This window comes from Gopherus evgoodei, chromosome 3 (assembly GCF_007399415.2).
Source record: "Gopherus evgoodei ecotype Sinaloan lineage chromosome 3, rGopEvg1_v1.p, whole genome shotgun sequence".
Taxonomy (NCBI): domain Eukaryota; kingdom Metazoa; phylum Chordata; order Testudines; family Testudinidae; genus Gopherus; species Gopherus evgoodei.
In genome coordinates, this window is record NC_044324.1 from 133,347,608 (window position 1) to 133,371,528 (window position 23,921).

The 23,921-nt window shown below is 40.9% G+C and overlaps 1 protein-coding gene across 2 annotated transcripts in view; it reads right to left on the bottom strand.

The window, feature by feature from the left end:
• Nucleotides 1–23,921, bottom strand: part of PRKN (parkin RBR E3 ubiquitin protein ligase) — a 1,222,813-nt gene that overhangs the window by 581,327 nt on the left and 617,565 nt on the right. For both annotated transcript variants that reach the window (XM_030556702.1, XM_030556701.1), the window contains one exon: nucleotides 12,036–12,119. In XM_030556702.1, coding sequence (XP_030412562.1) covers nucleotides 12,036–12,119 — 84 coding nt within the window. The remainder of the gene's footprint in view (nucleotides 1–12,035; nucleotides 12,120–23,921) is intronic.

A 23,921-nucleotide genomic window follows, 5' to 3' on the forward strand; every position in this document is an offset into this window, starting at 1 on the left:
TTGAATGTGCATCTAATTTTTTAGTTTCAAACTCGTACAGTTACAATGTATGCACACATTGTTACAAAGAAAAAGTAGCCTATTACTCGATCATAAATATATCTGGGGGAAAAATAAACTTTACATTATTGGAAAACAGGAGCTTCAGCTATAATTTGCCCTGGGCATGGCAGTTTGCTATACAATACAGGTTGATTAGAATAGGGAATAACATTTAATGATTCTTATTGTTCAGTGAAATGCAGGAGCCTCCCTAAAGTCCTGTTACTTCTTTTGGAACTTTTTGCTTCAATGCATAACATATAGTTTGGGGCTTGGAGCAGCTGCTACTCCACAGATCCTTATCTAGAAAATGGAAATGCAATTTGGCTATACTTATAACTGACTGCTGATATCTTGAATTTGATATTCCTGAACAGAACTTTGGTCCACCAAGAGCACAGCAGTGAACCATACTTCAAACTGTAAATTTATATTTCCATGATATTTTCATTATTCTGTGTGCACAATGGTGCAAACCTCAACTGACCCTACAACTGTGTCAGACCCTTCTATAACTGATTTTATCCCTGTCAGACATATAGGAATTCTTTCTGCCCACCAGGTGATAGAGTCTCAAGAGCACATCTAGACAATAATCCAGCCCATATGATCTTAAGGGCCCAAACAAAATATGTTCTGTATTTTGCCTCCAGGACTAGGCAAATCTCTCCTGGTGTTTGATGCATCCTCTAATATATGGTCTAGTGACCCTGTTCTATCTGAATTACTCCACTGCCATTCTCAGTAAGGTCACAGTTCTCTCCTTAGTCATCTACTCAAAAGACTAAACTGTCAGTGATTCCTAATGACCTTTTGACTATCTTAAACTTGAATAAAAGGAAGAAGGCTGCTTAATAATTGCCTGACTTAAATTGAGATGCAATGCAGTCCTTCCTTTCAGGATCAGGAGTTTACTCTGTTGCATTATACCATTCTTCTTACATCTATCATCTTTACATTTTAGAGAATTACAATAAGAGATCTATGCAGTTAATATTTTACCTAAAAAGATAGGTAATTTATGCATTGAGTTATAAGAAGATATTTGGTGTAAGCCACAGGCAGTTTGCACCTGAAGATATGCATTAATTAATTATAGGCGTATCAAAAATTACAGTCCCAATCACTTCCAGAAAAAGCAAACATTAATCCCAAAGCAGAATAGTAAGTAAATAGTATTTCGTGTGAGGTACAGTATTTACAATTTCTGTTTAAGTCCACACAACAGCTGTACACTTTCAGCAGCAACCATATGTTTTAATTATTACCATTACTGTGCAAAACCACAAGAGACTGCAGTAGCTCTGACTCAAATTTGAATTGAAATTAGTTGATAAACAGCCCATTTTTATGTTGTCCTTGAGCTACTAGGTTTGATCCATTTAAATGGGCTTTAGAAAAAGTGTGCTGATTTTTAACAGTGTGGTATGATATAATGTGAGGTTTCACTGAGTTGTTTAAACATTTTGTCTTCATAAAATGATTCAATTAAAACCCTTATTTTTGAAAGGACATCTAGTCCAAGCTCACTACAGAGAGTTTATTAACTACACCATCTTCACGACAATGACAAGCTAAGATATTTTGGGTAACCTTGGAGCAATTAATTTTTGTACTTAATACCAAGAACATTTAGGGGCAAATTTAAAGACTTTTTAAAAAAAAGATTAAAGAAATGTTTAAAGAGCCCGTTTTAAATAAACCCACCCTTGACCGCACTTGGCTTTCTAACTACTGCCCCATCTCCCTTCTACCTTTCATCTCTAAGCTCAGGGAACACACTGTTTGCAATCAGTGTCTGGAGTTCCTCTATACCAGTTTCACCCCAGACCCTCTCTAATCTGGCTTCCATTCCTTGCACATCACTGAAACTACTCTCACCAAAGTCTCCAATAGCCGTTTCTTAGCCAAATCTCAGAACTACTATTCCATGCTCCTTGACCCATCAGCTGCCTTCAGCACAGTCTACCATGCTCTTCTTCTTGAAATCTTGTCCTCCCTTAGCTTCAGTGATCCTGTCCTCTCCTGGTTTTCCTCCTATTTCTCTGTTCACTCCTTCAGCATGTCCATCAGAGTATCCTCCTCTTCAGGGCCATCCTTAGGCATACACAGCTGTGTAGGGCACCATGAAATTTGGGGCACCAAACTGCCCCAAATTTCATGGTGCCCTATGCAGCTGCATGCTGCATACATGGCAGCACCAGCCCAGGCGATCAGCCCTATCCCTCGGTCAGCCCCCCTGCAAGGAGCAGGGTCATCCCTAGGGGGGGTGTGGGACCCCAGACAACTCCTTCCACCTTGCCTCTTACCCTTCCCCCTGCTCCGCCCTTGGCCTGCTCCCATTCCACCTTTTCCCCCAGTGACCTTGCACTCACCAGTAGCGGCAGGAAGCGGAGCAACCTGGCCCCAGCCCGCTCTTCTCTGCCAGCACCCAGCTGCAGCGCTCCGCTTCCCACCACTGGTGAGTTCAGGGAAAGGCCTGAGTGACAGTTAGAGTGATCCACAGTGATTGAGAAAGGAGATGGCAAGGAGGGTTTTTTGGTGGGAATGGAGAATAAGAGCCCACCCCAACCCACTCCACTTCCCTTGCCCCAGCCCCAGCCATGTTGCTTGGGTTGGGGAAAGGACTGCCCCAGCTCTCACCAGTGGCGGGAGCGGAGTGCCGCAGCTGGGAGCCGGCGTAGAGCAGGCTGGGGCCGGGTTGCTCCACTTCCTGCCACTGCCAGTGAGTGGGGGGATCCCTTCCTCCAAGACTCATCCCCCGAGCAACACAGCTGGGGCCAGGGCGAGGGAAGCAGAGTGGGCTGTTCCCGGCCCCTGCTAATCCCCTGGGCCACTCTGGGCCTGTGGGGCCCCCAAAAGTGGCCCCCCTCAGCTCCTGCCTCCTAGACCCAGGAGGTGAGGGGAGGCCTGGGGCCCCACACAGCTCCCTGCCCCCTCCCGCAGAGGGGCTGCGGAGGGCACCCAAATGGCTAGGGACGGCCCTGCTCCTCTTCCCTCCCTTCCAGCTTTCTATGGGAGTTCCACAGGGCTCTGCCCTTGGTCCCCTTCTCTTCTCCCTCTAAACCTTATTTCTGGGTAATCACATCCACAAACACAAAACCAACTACGACGTGGACAATTTCAGGCCTACCTCTCTACTCCAGACCTGTTCTTTCTCTCCGAACAAAACTCTCAGTCTGTTTCTCTCTGACATCTCCTCATGGATGTCTAGCCATCAGCTCAAGCTTAACATGATTGAAACAGAGCTCTTATCCTCCATTCCCACAAAAAAAAACCTCCGTGCCATCTCCTTTCTCAATTACTGTGGATCACTCTACCTGTCACCCAGGCCCATAACCTGAGTGCCATCTTCAATTTGGACTTCTCTCTAGTTCTTCACATCCAGTCTCTGTTTAATTCTTGCAGATTCTCCTTGAATAACATCTCTAAGATACGGCCTTTTTTATCCTTCCAGACAGCTAAGAATCTCATCCAGGCTTTCATCATCACATGTCTTGTTTATTGTCCCATTCTTTTTTCTAGCCCTGACAAATGCAATCTTGCCTTGCTCATATCCATTCAGAATGCTGCTGCAAAGATCATTTTCATGGCCTGCTACTTTGACAATGTCACCTCTCTCTTTGTCCCTTTACTGATTCACTTTTCTCTATCATATCAAACATAAACTACTTGTCTTCACTTTCAATGCCTTTCAGGGCACACACTCACTTTCTCATTCAGTATTGATAAGTTTACTGCTGCTTCCAGCTGATCCACATCAGCCTCCATCACCCACTTATTAAATGTTTAAACAAGGACCTTCATGCTTTCTCTCATGCTGCCCCTCGTGCTTGGGAGAATCTCCCTGAAATATCTGCAAAACTAACTCGTTATCCTCCTTCAAAACGCTTCACGAAATGGTAATTTGTTCTAACGCCTACAAAAAACTTGACAATGATTAGGTTGCTGGTGTGCTGAGACCACTGCTAGTCAAGCTGAACAATGTTGTCTTACTCTTTCCTTGTACTCCCCCCCTCTGTCTGTACCCATTTGTGTCTCTTTTCCTATATTTAGACTGTAAGCTCTTTGGGGCAGGTACTGTCTTTTGTTGTGTTTGTACAGTGCCTGGCATGATGTGGTCCTACAATAATACAAATAATAAATAATAAAAAGAAAAGAAAAAAATCTTACTGCCCTTCTAAAGAGAATGAGTTTATCTATGAGACTCTTTCTCCACATGTGACTCTCAGTCCCCTTGGCCTTTGGTTAGATTGATGCAAGTCTCTCACTAGGGACCACTCATGAGGAAGCCTAGTAAAGTAACTGGCAAATAGAAACCAGAATGGGAGAATTGAATGGGTCCTCCCCTTTAAAAGAGCATGACAAATTTCTATTGATTTTCCTAGTCTGGTGAAAAAGAAAACAATTGGTCAGTAATGAGATTAGGAATGCACTGTCACAAATTGGCTCTTCGTCCCTTTAATAATTACAGAACAGTTGAGAAAGACAGAGGCATACACTCTTGTATAAGGAAATAAGCATCTGGCTATGTGTCTGTGGAATCAGCTTGCATCAACTTCTGACTATAATTAGTGTCCTAAAAATTCAGTATACGGGCATAGGACTGGAAGGACTTGAGACACAGAACAAATTTCTTCCCCTTGGAAGCAGCACTCTATAAACCATTTGCACTAATTAACTTCAATGGTAAACTATCAGTAACATTTTCACACTTTTATGGGACTTTGATGCTCAAGCAAGGGTTGCATTCTGCACTGGACAAGGTCACCTCTGGCTGCTTAGATAAATGACAAAGGCTCAAAAGCAATTCAAGCTCTAACTCAACTACCCTCAAGGACGAGTAAAGCCTAGCATCCTGGAGACTAGAAGAACGCTAATTTCCACAGGTTTTTATTCAACCTATTCAAGAAAAAGAACAGAGAAAGGAAAAAACAAACCAGAGAAACTCTTAATGGATGCAATAATCTCTTTAAAACAAATGCTCTGTGCTGCTGATTGAATATGCCATCAGAAAGCTCATGAAAGACTCAGGTTCTTTCTTATTTAGGAAGGATTCCTGGTCAATGAAATAGTTCTAAAGATGTCAGGGTGTCTCACTTTCCACTTCTCCGTCTCAAATCAAAATGTGTCTGTGAATCAGCAGCAGAAGGCAACAGTAGCAGAAGAAGATGAACTACACTTATGCTCTCTCCTTGAAGTAATGTGGAGGTTTTTTATACAGGTTTAGTGTGTTGCACAGTAATAGCATTATCTGAGTCCAGAAGAACTACAGCAACTCAGGAGAAAAATCTTGGAGTTCAGTGCATGCATTGTTTGTAGTGGGCCAAGTTTGCATCCTTTGAACTTTTTGTCCACTACTTCACAGAGCCAGGAAGTATTCAATTGTTTTTGTACAGAGGGCTGCCCTCTATCATCAGCTCAAGATGAGCATGTACTAATCAAACTTTCTTTTTTATGAACTTTTGTGCGCTCTCATCTTTCTTGGGATATCATCCTACAACTTAAGACCAAATACAGAGATACTGTCACGTCACATAGCCAAAAATTTTACTGAACTAGAAGAAAGACTGAGAAGAATATTACAGCAGTGTAACAGTTTAACTCTGAGGATGATAAAAGACAAACTTTGTATGATTGGCTCTTAGAGCCTGCCAGTTTCATGAAAGGACAGAGCAGTCAGTCAGTCATGAATAGGTATGTTAAGGGTGTATTCTTTATCTTTTATACATTCTAGTTGCCCTTAATTACTGTATATTATAGAAAAGCAATAGCAAATTCTCATTTTCTATTTCTTTTGCACCAAAGACTCATATCTTGGGATCAAAAGCACAATAATACATGCAGTAGATAATATGAAAATAAGTTCATTTTAGTCTATGATGAGCAAGTGAGCCATGAAGATTAGTCAAATAATTTTCACATTTTTGAGTTCACTGGAATATATATCCTCCATTACAATCCACTGTATCATTAAGGCACTCACAAAATCATTGCTGAAAATTGAAATATTTTACTTAACTTTAAATTGAACTTCTGATTTCTATCCTTTTGAATGTTGTCAATTACTGTATTTTCATATTTCTATCTAACAAAATTAAAGTTCCCAATTTCTAGCAAGAGAGTAACTTTTTGTTGAAATATCACCAAATTAGTATTATAGAGAGAACATGCTGTATCTTGAAGTTATGGCACAAACCGAGATTTATAAGTAGTGGAAACTGATCAAATAAAACATTTACGCAAAACTCACACTTATATTCTAGTTGAGTTTAAGGACACTACTTGCTGCTTGTTGACAACTGAAAATAAGCAGTCCTTACAAATCTTCATTACTCATCCATCAGAAAGAGTGATAAATGGTCTACAGAAGCTATTCAGCTAAAGAGACAGAATAATCCTGCTTTCCTCCTTCATTAAGTCCATCATCAGGACAATCAAAAGCACATGGCTAGGGAAAGGAAGATCTGCATCAATGACAAGGCATTACATAAATATTGTTTCTGCTATGAATACCATCATCCAACATAAAACAGGAGTGAGCAAAAAGACTATCTCATGCACTATCCAACATGGAGTGAAAGACAGAAAAACAAGATTTCTATCACTGAATGGAATTGGATTCACTGGAAGCTAAAGGTAATCAAGCTTCTCTGAAAATCACTTAAGGTGCCTTAGTATGGATTTAAATGCCTAGCCATTAGCATCCAAGTTTGAAAGATTTGGCCTTTAAAGCCATTTAATTAAAGAATATTGGAAACAGAGGTCATCAACTAGACTTCACTGGTTTATAACATTAGGAAATCAATTAAATACTCACTCTGACTTTTTCCACACTATTTTTTACCCATTTAATTTGAAGCATCAATAGTTTTCCCTATATTCTATGGAGCACAAAATACAGATGTAGATATGTAATATCAATGTCTAATTTTGGTAGACAGAGGAAGCGTCCGTGTCTGCCTTTGTGTGGACAAATGTTCAAATTCTTCCTCTACAAAATTAAAAAGTTTTGTCTCAGATTATAGATATTTAAATAAAAATAAAATTTAAAATATTTTAAGGATAAATAACAAGGCAAATAGGCTTCATGGTTACTGGTCCCAGCTAGAAGGTACCTAGAAGACAATGGTGCAGGAACAGCTCATGAAATCATTGTAGTTATGGTTGCTTAAGCCATTGATGAAGTTGGTCAAATCTTACAACTTTCTTTCACAGAGTAAAACAAATGGTTCATCCATTATCATAATTTGAAATCCTAGAATACTTTGGTGATGTGTCAATCTACAGTTCAGATCGTCTTAATCAAGATGCTAGGTTAAAAAAGTACACCTTCGTGCATCTCCTGCAACTCTCCCACAAGAAACAGGAACCACAACTGTCTTCAAGTATTCTAGTTTGAAAAGTCTTGCTTCAATTAAAAAAAACTACCACAAGGATTGGACATAGTTTTAAAATATTCAGTATGTTCATGTCCTGATTTGTCAGTGGTAACCCCTTGAACATGAACTAATCTAAATAGTATTTTCTTTAAAAACTTTTGTGGGAAACTGGATACCTCAGAGGATTGATAATGAAATACAGAATATCATCTTCTGCTGGTACAAATTCAAGCCGAAGTGGTAGCAATAGCTGTTTGGTGTACTAAATTCAGTTCCCAGTGGACAGGTGTCCCAGAATTGGGTATGTGCATTTGTTGGAAGTCTCAGCAGATAGAACGAGTTTGGGCATGTGGACCCCATACCAGATGCACTCACCTCATCCACTAACTATGACATAATCTCGGATTGCCATGTCCCACAAGGGACCAAAAGTGGACAGAGACTGCCATTCCCTGTTCTCTATCTGGAAAATGGAGCTTCAGTTTCATCTCCTGGCTTTCTGATCCATGTACGAAGTCATTAAAAGTACAGAGCCCTGTGAATAGGAAAGGAATTCTTCCACTGTCGAAGCAAAAATACAGGCAGGTAGGCAGCACACAGAGATGCCTATGTGGAAGTAGATTAACTGATAACAGATAAGGAGGGATTACTACATGTTATTTCACATAGGCCTTTGAACAACATGGGTGCAGCTGTTCAAATCACTTTGTGAACTATCAATGAAATCAGAGCTGGTACTAAAGCAGTATCTTTATCTTGGTACTACAACTATCTCCTATGCCATGAAGGCAAATTTATACATGATAGTTAAGGCTAAGATTTTGTCACAGATAGGCCTGAATAAAGACTGGGTGTGGCTGGGTCACTACAAAAAATAATTTTCCCTCTGTTGATATTCACCCCTTCTTGTCAGCTGTTGGGAATGGGCCACGTCCAACTTAACTGAATTGGCTTCGTTAGCACTAACCCCCCACTTGGTAAGGCAATTCCCATCTTTTCATGTGCTGTATATTTATACTTGTCTACTTTTTTTTCCCCACTCCATGCATCTGATGAAGTGGGTTATAGCCCATGAAAGCTTAGGCCCAAATAAATTTGTTAGTCTCTAAGGTGCCACAAGGACTCCTCGTTGTTTGTGCTGATACAGACTAACATGGCTACCCCTCTGAAACCTAGGCCTTCTAGGTATAACTACAATACAAATAGAAGTCCAGAAGACAGACAGAATAATGCCATCTGAAAAGTCAGCTCGGGTCTGTCCAAAAGGTATAGTTTGTGATTTCTGAAGAGGTTCCACCTGGGCTGGATCACAGATTTGTAACAAAACACAAAGCCCAAGAAATTCCAATTCATTTATGTTTCATTAAGAAAGTTTCACACAGCTTTGTTAATTATTCTGGCAAATCCAGCTTCATAAAATGAGTCAGATCAGAATACACAGGGTACCCGAAAAGAATCTACCTTAGCTAACAATACATTGGACCCATCCATCCTGAAGAAAAAGACTAAGAAGCAGAATGAGTGAACAACAGTAAAAGAAAGATATGAACCCTGAAGAAGCATATATAATCTATATTTAACTACCATAGTACCTTGGGTTGCTGGGAGGGAGGTAGTACATATCTATGCCAAAAATGAAATTAGTTTATTGTAGTTTGTCAAAAAATAGGTTAATCTTTAGTAAATCCTCTTCCCAACTAACAAGGAAGCTATAGCCCTTAATGACACAAATATTATAAGGTATATTTTCTCATGTTGGGCAAAATACCCATAAGAACTATGGATTTCATAAATGCAACATGCATATGTATTTGAAAAGAGAGTGGGGAGACAGGTTTTAATTACATGGAATTATTTATTAAATACAGCTCTTTTCCAGAGGACTTAATGCTGATGATTGGTTATTTTTCGGGATGTCAACAAAACAAGAATTCTGCTTTACAAAAAGTGTCACGTTTTCAATATTTGTTTTCTTTCTGATGCAGAGAGAAAAACAAGACCTTCTGAAATGTATCATGTAATCAAACAACCAACCCCCATCCTTCCCTCCCTCGCCACACACACGAACAACACCCCAGAATAGCTAACAGCCCAGTGGTTAGGGGACTCATCTGTAGGTGGGACACTCAGGTTCTACCTGATTTGGGGCAGGGACCTGAACCTGCATTTCCCAGCTGAGTACCACCAGGTTATAGAGTCTATAGAGTTTTTTTGCAACAAAAAAACTTAAAAACAGACTCCAAAGAGAGACTGCTGAACTCGAATTAATATGCAAATTAGATACAATTAACTTGGGTTTAAACAGAGACTGGGAATGGTTGGGTCATTACACTAATTGAATCTATTTCCCTATGTTAAGTTCTCCTCACACCTTCTATGGGTCATCTCAATTATCACTTCAAAGGTTTTTTTTCTCCTGCTGATGACAGCTCATCTCAATTGATTGGCCTCTTCCAGTTGGATATCCGTACTTCCACCTTTTCATGTTCTCTGTATGTATAAATATCTTCTGTCTGTGTGTTCCATTCTATGGATCCGAAGAAGTGAGCTGTAGCCCATGAAAGCTCATGCTGAAATAAATTTGTTTGTCTCTAAGGTGCCACAAGTACTCCTGTTCTTTTCGCTGATACAGACTAACACGGCTGCTACTCTGAAACCTGTTATAGAGTCAGTCTCTCTAACTGGTACAAGGAATATTTAACTATTTATACGGAGTAGAACAGCTCCAATAGGGAAGACTGAGGGAGAGAGAAAGAGCCCTGGATAGGGGTGACTAGCACCATTTGACTTCTGTCTTACGCACCTAATGGTGTTCAAGAAAGACAATGATGTTGAAATAGAGATTAAAACAAGAGCACCACAATACTGATCATCTAAAACTGAAAAATATATCAAGCCCTGAAGGTTGTTGGGCTGGACTCTGCTGGGTTGAAAATTAAACTGATTTCCAAGGTGTGACGCTGGGGGAGCACTCACCTCTTGTGGGTGTTACCTGTCAGCAGGGTGTGACAGTTTGTGTCCATTTGTTCCACATTGGCACTTAACTTAAATAGCTCCTCTCCCTCCCTCATATTTATCCCTCTGATATAATTTATAGATAGCAGTCATATCTCCCCTTTTGGTTAGGCTAAACAAGCCAAGCTATTTGAATCTATTCTCATAAGGTAGGTTTTTCATTCCTCAGATCATCCTAGTAGGCCATCTCTGCACCTGTTCCCGTTTGAATTCATCTTTAAGTATTCCAGATGAGGTATCACCAGTGCCTTGTATAATGGTACTAACACTTCCTTGTCTCTACTGGAAATACTTTGTCTGATACATCCTTGGGCTCCATTAGCCTTTTTCACAGTTGCATCAAATTGACGGCTCATATTCATCCGTGATCAACCAATACACCAGGTCTTTCTCCTCCACTGTGACTTCCAACTGATAAATCCCCAGTTTATAGCAAAAATTCTTGTTGTTAATCCTTAATGCATGATCTTGCACTTTGACTGTTAAATATCATCCAATTTCTATTTTTCCAGTTTACAAGGTCATCCAGATCTTCTTGTATGATATTCCAGTCCATATCGGTATTGGCAATACCTCCCAACTTTGTGTCATCTGCAAATTTTATTAGTGCAAACATTTTTTGTGCCAAGGTCAGTAATAAAAATGTTAAATAAGGTTGGTCCCAAGACAGATCCCTGAGGAACTCCAATAGTAACCTCCCTTCAGCCTGACAGTTCACCTTTCAGTATGACCTGTTGTAGCCTTCCCTTTAACCAGTTCCTTATCCACCTTTCAGTTCTCATATTAATCCCCATCTTCTCCAATGTAACTAATAATTTCTCATGTGGAACTGTATCAAATGCCTTACTAACATCCAGGTAGATTAGATCTACTGCATTTCGTCTAAAAAATCTGTTATCTTCTCAAAGAAAGATATTAGTAACTTTGTTACCACCTCTTGAGTACAATTGAAGCAATGTAACCTATCATTTAGGCTATTTACTTTTTGCAGTTCATCAAGCTTGGAACAGATCATTTAACTTTAGGAAACATCCTAATAGGCCTTTCTTATCTTAATTACCTATTAACCACATTGCTCATAAACAAAATTCTGACTCCCTGCCTCAGGGGCACAAGCTGGAAGCAGTTGCCTGTCTCCCCTGTAGAACATTGCACATGCCTGCCTGAGGCTTGCAGTTGTGTGGGGGAGGGGACAACACCCTCCCATGTCCCCCCAAACTATGCCTATTGTTTAGGGGGGCAATGCCTCCTTCTGCCCCTCAAACCATCTATGCTCTTAACAGCTCCTTTAGATTTAAATCAATGCAGTCAGACAGAATATCGGCAAGCAGGTAAACTGTGGTACATATATTCATAAAAAATATAAATCCCCCACATTTTCCACAGGGCGATAATGTTATTTTCTGAGCAGTGACAGATATCCCACTTTTGTAACCATATTAGAAGTACTCAATTAGACATAAATAGTAAATTGCCACAGATTCTATATTTTAAACAGAATTAGTGACTTACAGCAGTAATAGAACAAGTATTTATTTCTGCAATGGGCTCATTACATGGAGTCTTGGAGAAACATGACATTTAACAATATCTTACCGCTATATCTCCATGGCAGTTTCGGGATTGGCAAGTGCCAGCTATTCTGTTTGGAATCAGCACATCCTCCCAGCAAGATGGACCCTTTAAAATAACAATTAGATTTTAAAAGTAGTTTGGATTTGAAGAAAACATATAGAAGATCCTCTTTACTGGAACTTTGCTAAACGGGAACTTTATTATTCTTCTGCTAACAAAATACGGTCAAAGCTTCTAAAATTGCCAAAAAGACCTTTGTCATTAAAGCTTGAGCATTAATAGAAAATGTAGCTCCTTCTGTTCTGTACCTAATGTTCCTAAGAGCTCTCAGATTCTCAACTATGTATTTCCAAAGCTTGAAGTTAGCCAGTGATACTTTCTTCATTATGATTTAAAAAGCTACAGAAGACCCATGTTCTGTCTGAATAATATTTATCTGAGCCTGCAGCTGATCGACTGAAAATGGAAAAATGACAACGTTGTTCAGAGGAGGATATATGGAATATAAGGTTGGGAAAATATTAAGTGGCTTTCTTATATTTCTTTGCTTAACCATTTAAGTGGCTTCTGTTTTACTGAGATGAAAGTCAATGCACAAGGGAGGACTTGGGCTTACTTATAACATGGACTTTGATAACTTTTACTTTAAACCAACAAGAGAATTGCTTCAGACTTTCTTCAATCATCTTCATCATCACCACCACTTCTAAGTATAATACACATTAGTAATTTAAAAGTATACAACAAGGGAGTAAGACCATATTGATGGTGTTTAAATTATCATCACGATACCTCATCTAATTATTCTGTTAAAGAAAAAAAGTGATTTCTAAAGTAATGACAGCAATGACCATTCAAGATTTTCTACAACATGTTGAATGGAAACAATATTTATGGTTGTGAGAAAAGACAGTCAAAAAGAATTAACTTTCAAGTTAAAGACTACAGTCATCATTATTAATATTGCAGAATTGCAAAGTATTATATCCGTAAGCTACGCAAGTATCCCGTGGTACCCAAAACACTGGAAATTACAATAAGGCTTCCAATTTTACGTTAATCTCAAAACTACTATTAACAAACAAATGATAGAATGGTGTGATAGAAATAAGAAGCTCACGCACACAACTGATAAGAACAAAGAATAAAGGTTTAACCATTCAAAAACCATTATTAACCAAATTTAGATGCTGCATAGGATAGTCACTGCTGATGGAATTAAGTAGTAAACTATACGAAACCCTACCACGTGAAACGTTTATTTATACAAAAGCAAAAACTGGATCTCAGTTTTTGGGAAATTAATGACCATGTAAACTGTGGCCAGATTGCAAAAATCAAGTCCCAAAATTTACCCTGAACTCACAATGAACCATATCCTTTCCACCCACTCTGACTCTTAGACAAAGAACAGCCCTTTGGCAAGCTCTAGTGATTGCATTATTTGCAGTTACTATTGGGTATGAATAAAGGTTGTTACAATGAAGGTCCCATAGTGAATGCCAGGTTGCCTCCACGAGAAGGGGATGCAGTCTCACCTCTCTAGCTTTCTTAGTTCCGCGCTTCACAGCTCTACGGCTTTGGCACCTGTCCCAGATGTGACCCTCATCTAGGCACTTTCAACAGGTGTAACGAGGGTCACTTACCCGCACAGACTTCTTGCAGCCGATGCAATGCTTAAAGTCTGGAGACAGAGGCATTCCAAGGATCGAGAGTCGGTACCCAGAACCAACTCTCTAAATCAAACAAGTAAAATAACAGATGAAACTTATTCTAAAGCTCTACTAGCTAACTATTCATGGAGTACACTAACTATATAGAGGAGAAGCAAATTCCCTGGAAGGGAAAACATTTGTAAAGCAAGCCAACATGCTCTGTCTACCAATCTCAGCCAGCAAGAAGGACCTGATAGGGCAGCTTCAAACTTTATGCTACCACACAGCAGCCTGAGGCAGGGGAAAGTGCACACACCACTCCAAAGGCTACCATGCACTGAGCATGCATGCACCTGAAGTGGAAAAGGACACATGCAACATAGCTCAAAGAACAACAGCTGCAGAACAGGTTAGTAACTGTTTTTTTACTAATGGGTGTGAATAAAAGTCTTTATAGTGACTTCTCAATTACTTTGAGGGGAGTAAATCAAAACATATCTGGTGATTTAAAAAAAATTCTGCTTTTAACAAGGAACCAAAAATTAAAAATAGATGAGGTAATGCAACAAAGGAACCTTGCTCAAGACATCCTTTCCAATAGTTAGAGTAGAGAGAATCAATCTTATTACTGTAACTTCACTAGGAATCAGACATAAAAAGACATTAAGGATTTATAATTGTATATTTATTGTATATTGCCAGATCTTAGTGAAGTTAAAATTGCATATGAAAGATCGATTTGAAATCCACTCTCCCATTATTCTTTGTGCTCGGGATTTTTACCCTCATTTATGGGAATTTAAGTGATTTATATACATTGACATAATCACTTTAGAGGATCCTTCTCCAGAAAGAATTACATATGTTTATGTGGAGTACTATATGTGAACACGGTGCTTTTCAAAATACTTTGATCATGATCCTATTTAATATCAATGGTAAAACTCCCACTATCTTCACTAATGTAAGATTGGACCTAAGACACCTAATTCTTCTCTCACCTATGCCATTATAAACTAGTGTAACTCTCTCAAAGTCAGTGGAGCTATACCAGTACAAGTGACAGAAGAATCAGGCACAATGTCTCTACACAAGGAAGCTTATAATCCAAATAACCTATCCTGGAAGGACATTACCAGCCATAGCTCTTATTATCAAGGCTTCATGAGTAGCAAACATTACAGGTCAATTTTTGTTTGCTGGTGAACTTCACTGAAATCAATGGATGCACACCAGCATAAAATTTGCCCAAACATCTGGAAATAAGAGTTTCCGGGATTGATCTCCAAGCCAAAGAAATATAAAACAAAGGACAGCAGTTCTGATGCAAGAAAGAAGAGATATAATATACAAGGTATGAGATTAATCCAGGAAGGTTTGGAAAAATAAGTAGCTATTAAGTAGGGATTTGAAGGAAAGGACAGTTATGTTGACTGTGCCAAAGTGTTTTATAAATATTACTTAATTACAACTTTCACTTTCATTTTTTATAAGCAAAAAACTACCCAGAACCAAAAGGAAAATCATATATATTTTGCCCCTTTTGATAGCATATTGTCTGATGGAACTTGCACTTCAAGTCAATAGTCATGTTTCAGTTTACACTGATAGGTATTAAAACAGGGGTGGGCAAACTACGTCCTGCGGGCCGGCTCACGCTCCTCAGGACTTTGGATCCGGTCCGCAGCACCGCCGGCACCACGTCCCTGCGGCCCCCGGGGGGGGGAGCAGAGGGCTCCATGCATTGCCCTTGTCTCCAGGGACCTTCACCTGCAGCGCCCATTGTCTGGGAATGGGGAACTGCAGCCAATGGGAGCTTCAGGGGAGGCACCTGGAGGCACGGCAAGGGCAGTGCACGCAGAGACCTCTGCCCCCTCTCCCCTAGGGTCCGCAGAGCTTCTCGGAGTGGTACGGGGTGAGGGATAGAGCAGGTATGCAGGGAGCCTGCCCTGGCCCCGATGTGTGCCACTGACACCCTGGAGCCACTTGAGGTAAGCGGCACCAGGCCGGAGCCCAAACCCCTCCTGTACCCCACACCCCAACTCCCTGCCCTAAGCCCCCTGTCTGCACTTCACCTCCTGCACTTCACCTCCTGCACCGCAACTTCCTGCTCTGAGCCCCCTGCTGCACCCCGCACCCCAACCCCCTTCTCTGAGCCCCCTCATACAGTCTGCACCCCTCCTCTGCCCCAATTCCTTGCCCTGAGCCCCTTCCTGCACACTGCACTCCCTCCCACATTCCGCACTCCCTCCCGCACCCCAACCCCCTGCCCTGGACCTGTATACAACTTCCCCACCCAGATGTGGCCCTTGACTCAAAAAGTTTGCCCACCCCTGTATTAGACTGAGCATTTAAGGAAACAGAGTGGTCTAGCAGCTAGAGACTGTAGCAAGGAGTCAGGAGATGTTGGTTCTGTTCTTGACTGTCACTGACATGCTGAGCGACTATGGGAAAGTCACTTAGTCCATATCTAAACTGACCCATAGCAAAATGAGGTTAATACTTATCACCCAAATCTGTGAAGAAGTTGCAGCTCTTCAGATAAAAGATGCTATGGTATGTAAAGTGTTGTTAATAATAATTTCACATATTTTAAAAAGATACTGTTTAGCTGAAATCTTACATCTAACTTTCCATGTTAGTACAGCAGCAAAAATTATAAACCCTTGAAAATACAATATAATTAAAATGCTGACATTTGTTTAACAATACTGGTACTAAATGTCATTGGTATAATTGTGCCAAAATAACAACACAAATTCAAGTGAGATAAGCTCTTTGAAATGCAATTTTTGTTTTGTTCTTTCTTAAGCTTTAGAAAAATCTATCAAATTAGAAATCAGCCAATCAGTCACACTGTTGAAACACATTGCACATTAATGTAAACTAATAATTATAAACACTGTAATCAGAGTGTATTATGAGGAGAAAAACCTCCTGACTGCAAGATTAAAGAGACTGTCCTTCATGTAGTAGTCACATGGCTTCTAGAGAAAGCTGCAGATCAAAATAAAAACACCATTTTTTTCTCCAAATGTCTAAAAGGGAAAAGAGCAGAATAAAAACTAAGTATCAAGACTGGAATACAAATGAATAAGAAAAAAATAAAAAGTACAGTTGAATTTACTTTTACTATTAAAATATGTGGTTTTTTTTCTGTTTTGTGGCTTTCTGAGGAGGGGGTGGGAGGCATACTGGATCGTAGGTCTATGATAAAGACAGCAAAGACAGGGAGGACTCAGGTGCCCTTAAAATGTATCAGCAGAACCTTCATTATACTGGGACTGCATTCCAGCAGTAGCAAAGGTTTAACTTTGTTTTAAAAGCTGCAGCTGCATTGTGATCCCTTGCAATCCTCACTTTAAAAAAAACGAAAACTGGAGAGGTGTTCTAGAGATCTCAGATGACAAATTATTCAAAATGCAGTAGTTAGATTGAGTTGTTGACCTGTGAAATCAGAGAAAGGTCGGAAACAGAGGTCAACAATATAATTCAGTGATTCATCAAATAGTTTGAATCTTTTAGAAGGCTGGAAACTATCCATGTATTAATGCTTTGTATTTTCCCTGCTTTATATTCTTCCCCAGTGAACAATATGCAGTAGAATATCATTAAAACACATCTTTGTACCTACTAATATCTACATAGGTGACATAAATCATTAAAATGTTGAGCAAATGACCCAACTGAGGGACAAACATTAATGCAAAAAAGATTTTTCAAGTAATGTAAGGAATAACGTCCGGTGCGTAAGAATTCAAACTAGAACACAAGTCACTAAGGAAGTGCTACAGTATATCTAAGCCAAGTCCAGTGGCAACTGCTCACATTCCTTTGGAGAATATCCTCTATTGCCTCTGATATTCTAGATAAATGTGGGGTGCTAAGCACTGCTTGGCCCTCCCAGAATGTTTCTAATTCCTTGCACCCACCAACAAAATATCTCCTATATAAAAGGTGCTGACACCACTCTCTGGAATAGGTTTGCTTTTTGTACTGTGTGATTAGCCAGTCTCTACTGCTACAGGTCCAGCAGGGAGTGTGGTCTCTGGCATCACAGATACAATTGTGGCCTTTTCACCATTATCATCCCTCAGTCTCTTGCTGGCGACTTGTCTGTTGCACTTGCTGCACTTCATTGCTCAAGGGGTTAAATTTGCCAGAAATCACTTATCTGTGCAAACTGTGCTGAACACAAAGTAACAGAAATCAGTGCAAAAAGTCTAAAAAATTAACCATATGTCCTTGCAAGGAATTACACTGGACACTATGGCCAAAGCATTTATGTTACAGCTGTCAGCCCAAGTGTTCAATTGTTGCACATTCTTAACATGCTGCTTTATCTACTTGCAATATATTCCATCTTTCATGGGCATATTCCAACAGCAAAATATTGTACAATTTAACACAGGCCATGAGTGTTGGGGGAATAGTGACACTGCTTACCCAACGTGCTGTAAGACATCAAGTACATTTTATAACATCTTACCAGAAAACAATTAATCTTAGCCATTATTTTCTTCTAATTCTCACTACTTATGTTTGAAAGGCTTTCATAAAACAGGCATATGAGCCTTGCAATCACATTTTGGGGCAATGCATTTTTTCCTACACCTGCTTATATGCTCTCATAGATTCTCTATTCATGGAGCTGGTCCTTCAATATTACCTCTCAGAAAAATTATAAGGCAATTATCAGCCTTTCCCTTCCCCGTTTTGAAAATTGCCTCTGCTCTCATTGCAGAGATCCTTCACAAAGCAATGTTTTTCAGCAGCCTATTGGCGTTCAGTAAGTAACCTTTGCTAGTCCAGTTACACTGATAGCTTTCCTCTCCTCCTGCCCCTTTGCTAATCCTATTGCTGCAATAATCTAGTGCCTCCACACCTCTTATTCTTATACACTGTGAGAATTCTCATAACAGTTCTCAAGTCCAAAGAATGAGTGCCTTGCAAGAAGGCACTGGAATTTGAAAAGGAACTAAAATTATTACTTTTATTGATTTTTTCAGGATTTTAATGGTCAGATGGTATTGCTATGGTATTAATCATCGTTTTGTATGTTTCACTTTAATGGTCCCTGCAGCTTCATGGATGTCCCAGAGAAAGGTGTGAGAGACAGACAGATGATCTACACAGGAGTGGACTGGCTAACAAAACGGAGGTCCATCCATGAAAGGGAAGAGCAGGGAGGATTTATTCCTGGAGTTGCACAGAGAAATGAATAAGGATTTGGACTGAAGGTATGACATTTCTGTCAATGCAATTATCTAAACTACTGTATAGTAGGTGTTATGTGTCAGAGCTATCATGTTGAGAATGTTCACCAGTGGTAAAACAGCACCTTCACCCAGTCTCAACTCCCCTAAACAAGAATATTACTCTCTTCTAATAATCCCCATGTACACCAAATTTCCATTGCTGAATGAGGGCACGTTTGTTCTGAGCATGATACAAGGATGGTACATCCAAATAGAGCCTTTCATTCTTTTTACTAAAGCAGTAATGCAGAGAACAAATTAAGACTTACAGACACAGCAATTTATTTTTATGAATTCTTTAACAGTTTTAATTTAGGAGAACCATCTGATTATCTTCAGCTTTTCAAGCTCTCTTTACTAAGAATAATCTAGCTGCTGTGTGAGTGAAGTTTGCAGTTACCCAGATCACAGTTGGGCAAAGACCACATGATGTGCTTTAAGTGTTAAGAGATTGGAGATCTCATTTAAATTCAGAATAAGTAAATCTATTTGAATAACAACATTTATTATAATGTAGAGCTTCATATTTATTTCATCCTTTATATCTTGATAATTATGCATACAACTGGACTGTGTTTATTAAATGAGATAAGGTGCTTATTATATTTCTAGTCAATGCCCAGATATAATCATCATCATATAAACATTATTACTTTGCTACCACATAAAACCACATAAATAACAGCTTCCAGTTTTATGGAAAATATATTGCTCTAAATCCCCAAAGAGCAGCCGAACAATGTTAGACACCTTGTTTAAAAGAAAGAAAGAAAGAAAGAAAGAAAGAAAGAAAGAAAGAAAGAAAGAAAGAAAGAAAGAAAAAGAAGGTATACAAAAGTTACCAATTTAGCCAGGAGATTTTTTACTAGTCTTTTTACAATTTGTTCCATTTACAGTACTTTAAATGTTATCATAAAATAATTGTCAGTGTGTATGGGCAGGTGGAGACCGGTGGCTGCTGGCTGGGAGCCCAGCTCTGAAGGCAGAGCAGTGCAGAAGTAAGGATGGCATGGTATGGTAACATCACCCTTACTTCCCCACTGCTGCATCAGAACAGTGACCTCAGTCAGCAGCCGACACACTCTGGCCACCCAGCTCTGAAGGCAGCAGTGTAGGAATAAGGCTGCATGGTACGGTATTGCCACTTTTACTTCTGTGCTGCTGCTGGCGGGACGCTGCCTTCAGAGCTGGGTGCCTGGCCTGCAGCCGCTGCTCTCTGGCCACCCAGCTCAGAAGGTAGCGCAGAAGTATGAGTGGCAATACCACAATCCCCTCTAAAATGACCGTATGATCGTCTGCAACTCCCTTTTGGGTCAGAGCCCCCAATTTGAGAAACTGTGGTCTTCCCCATGAAACTGGTATAGTATAGGATAAAAGCACATAAAAGACCAGATTTTTCACAGGGGGAGAGCAGATTTCATGATCCGTGATGTGTTTTTCATGGCCGTGAATTTAGTAGGGCTACAGTCATAGAACCTGGGCAAAATCATACAAATTCTCATTTACATGAATAATCTCCTCAGTATCAATGAGATAAGCCCAAGGCTGGCTCCAGATTTTTTGCCGCCCCAAGCAAAAAAAAGAGTGCCGCCCCTTGAAAGGTGCCGCCCCAAGCACATGCTTGGAACGCTGGTGCCTAGAGCTGGCTATGGGTAAGCCACCTGAGTAATGACTTACTCGTGAAAATTTGCAAGATAAAAACTCTTATACTAGCAGTGTCCTATATTGCTCTATACAAAATTTTCAGATGTGAGTTCTGGCTCCAGTAGAGGCTGGCATCTGAAGACAAACATCTTGAGAGAAGAATGTCTGGATCTCGCCCACAATAAACTGATTCTAATGAACCTGTCATGGTTAATGATGACAAGCCATGAAAACACACACACACACACACACACACACACACACACACACACACACACACACACACACACACACACACACACACTTTCAGAAGAAAAGCAAATCTGCCCCACTACCAAGCAAGATGCTGCTCTAATGACCAAAAAAAAATTTGGAAGGGATTGCAAATACAAGTGTTTAGGAAATACAGTTTGTAGCAGCAGCTGGTTTGCTTGAAATCAACATATTTCTGCAATGAGATATTCCCAAAAGAAAAATTATACTCATTTATATAAGGAAAACACAATGCAGACTGACCATTACCTACCGGCTATAGTATGCACGGAATGCAGAGTTAAGCATTTTGAATGGCTAACAATTTTCACAAAACAGGATACTTTGGGTACCTGCTGCAACTCCTTATTTGTTTGGACAGTAACAAGTACCCTTTCATAGCTCAATAAACAAATAGTAATTGAAAACACATTCATTAATTTATTATCTGAATTTCATTTATTTGCAGCTAACACAAGCAAATCCCAGATGATCATAAATGACAGTGTAATGGGGTTTATAAACCCATGTCAGGGGTTAATACATACAGAAGAGACAGGAAATGGACTATCTGGGCTCAGCTGCAGCTGCTGCAATAGAAGACTTAATTTTCATGGTCAAAGGGAGGTTGAGAAGGAAATTCTTTCTAAGAGTTCTGCTGGATGGCCTGAGATCTCTGTGAGCGAAAGGAGCTTGCAAGTCACTGAGGCCATGTCTACATCTAAAATTTTGCAGCGCTGGTTGTTACAGCTGTATTAGTACAGCTGTATAGGGCCAGCGCTGCAGAGTGGCCACACTTACAGCAACCAGCGCTGCAAGTGGTGTTAGATGTGGCCACACTGCAGCGCTGTTGGGCGGCTTCAAGGGGGGTTCCGGGACGAGAGAGCAAACCGGGGAAGGAAACCAGCTTCGCCGCGGTTTGCTCTCTCGGTCCCGGAGCCACCCAGCAAACCGCAGGGAAGGAGACCTGCTTGCTCGGGGTTCCGGGACCGAGAGAGCAAACCGGGAAAGGAAACCAGCTTCGCCGCGGTTTGCTCTCTCGGTCCCGGAACCCCGAGCAAGCAGGTCTCCTTCCCTGCGGTTTGCTGGGTGGCTCCGGGACCGAGAGAGCAAACCGCGGCGTTCCCGGTTTGCTCTCTCGGTCCCGGAACCCCGAGCAAGCAGGTCTCCTTCCCTGCGGTTTGCTGGGTGGCTCCGGGACCGAGAGAGCAAATCGCGGCGTTCCCGGTTTGCTCTCTCGGTCCCGGAACCCCGAGCAAGCAGGTCTCCTTCCCTGCGGTTTGCTGGCTGGCTCCGGGACCGACAGAGCAAACCGGGAAAGGAAACCAGCTTGATTACCAGAGGCTTCCTCCTTCCACGGAGGTCAAGAAAAGCGCTGGTAACTGTCTACATTGGATCACCAGCGCTGGATCCTCTACACCCGAGACAAAACGGGAGTACGGCCAGCGCTGCAAACAGGGAGTTGCAGCGCTGGTGGTGCCCTGCAGATGTGTACACCTTCAAAGTTGCAGCGCTGTAACTCCCTCACCAGCGCTGCAACTTTCTGATGTAGACAAGCCCTCAGTCAGAGAGATAATACATTCAAAAGACAAACTCCACCTCTAGTTAGCAGGCTGCATTTTTCACTGAGGTTGGCTAAGTTACCCTGGGACTTTTGAGGATACAATGAATTACGGTGTGCTAAAAGTTTGGGAAGGATGAATTAACTTTGGACAAAGAGACTCCCCTTACTTTTACTCTATAAGGCAGCTATGATTCTGAATATGGATTGAATATATTTTATGTGGTATTCAACAAAGATACAGCTTCCTTCAGCATGTGAATGGGACAAACACCTGAACTTGCTTCACTCATGCTGATGATTAAGGATGCCATTTTCTCCCAGTTCACTGATGTCACCATTCAATCTCAGGCACACGATCTCTTCATATAAAACCCAAATCAATATTAAATTTGGTTGGTACAGATGGTAACTACGTACTAAAAATCCTGAATATAGGAAGAAATCCTGTATTAAGCAGACACAAAGGGATGACTGGCACAAGAAGAACATGCGGAAATGCAAACAAAAAGGAAGAGTCATTTTCCATAAATTGGCTAGAATAAGCAAAGAGTGCCATAACATATTCCATAAACAATTGTATAGTGTAAGGCCCCTGTACCGATAATATGTCATTATAATAAATTCTTCAACAATTATAAATGTGTCTTCATACCTGATAGGTAGGTAGCAAAATACCTGCAATCAACACTACATGGGTTATGGGAAGAGAAATATAATCATGATCTATTTATTGATCTGTCACATGCTGCAGGAAAGGCTTTAAACAGAAAATAGTGAGTAAAATCCTCAGCTGATATAAATCATCATAATCCCACTAAAGTAAGTGAAGCTAGAGCTGAGGACCTGGCCCTGAGTCTATCTTCCTTTCATATTACAAGCTGAAGTATCTACCTTCTAGTTAATAGATTTCAAAAAGTTCCACACTTACCAAACACAACCGGAAACTAATTCTGATTCTAACACATTCACATTACAAAGACAGACATTTTTTCTTCTCTCCTCTTCTTTTGGTCTCAAGGCTTAATGCTGCTGGACACCAAAATCAGGGTTTACACTGTAGTTAAGGAAACTGAAAGTGCACCTGGAACCAGGGCTGGCTCCAGGCCTCAGCGCGCCAAGCGCATGCTTGGGGCGGCATGCCACGGGGGGCGCTCTGCCGGTTGCCGAGAGGGCGGCAGGCAGCTCCGGTGGACCTCCCGCAGGCGTGCCTGCGGAGGGTCCGCTGGTCCCGTGGCTCCGGTGGAGCATCCGCAGGCACGTCTGCGGGAGGTCCACCAGAGCCGCGGGACTGGCGAGCGGCAGAGCACCCCCCGCGGCATGCCGCTGTGCTTGGGGCAGCGAAATGGCTAGAGCCGGCCCTGCCTGGAACTCTAAAAATTATAGGAGATACTTTTCCCCAAGCTGTCTGAATCACCACGTTCAATTCCTTGTTTTTTTTCCTAATTTTAATTACTTCAAAGTTTTCATTCTACCTTCAAATAAAGTGGCGGTGCATATGGTACATAAAGAGTTGTCCCTCAGCACTCTGCAATGA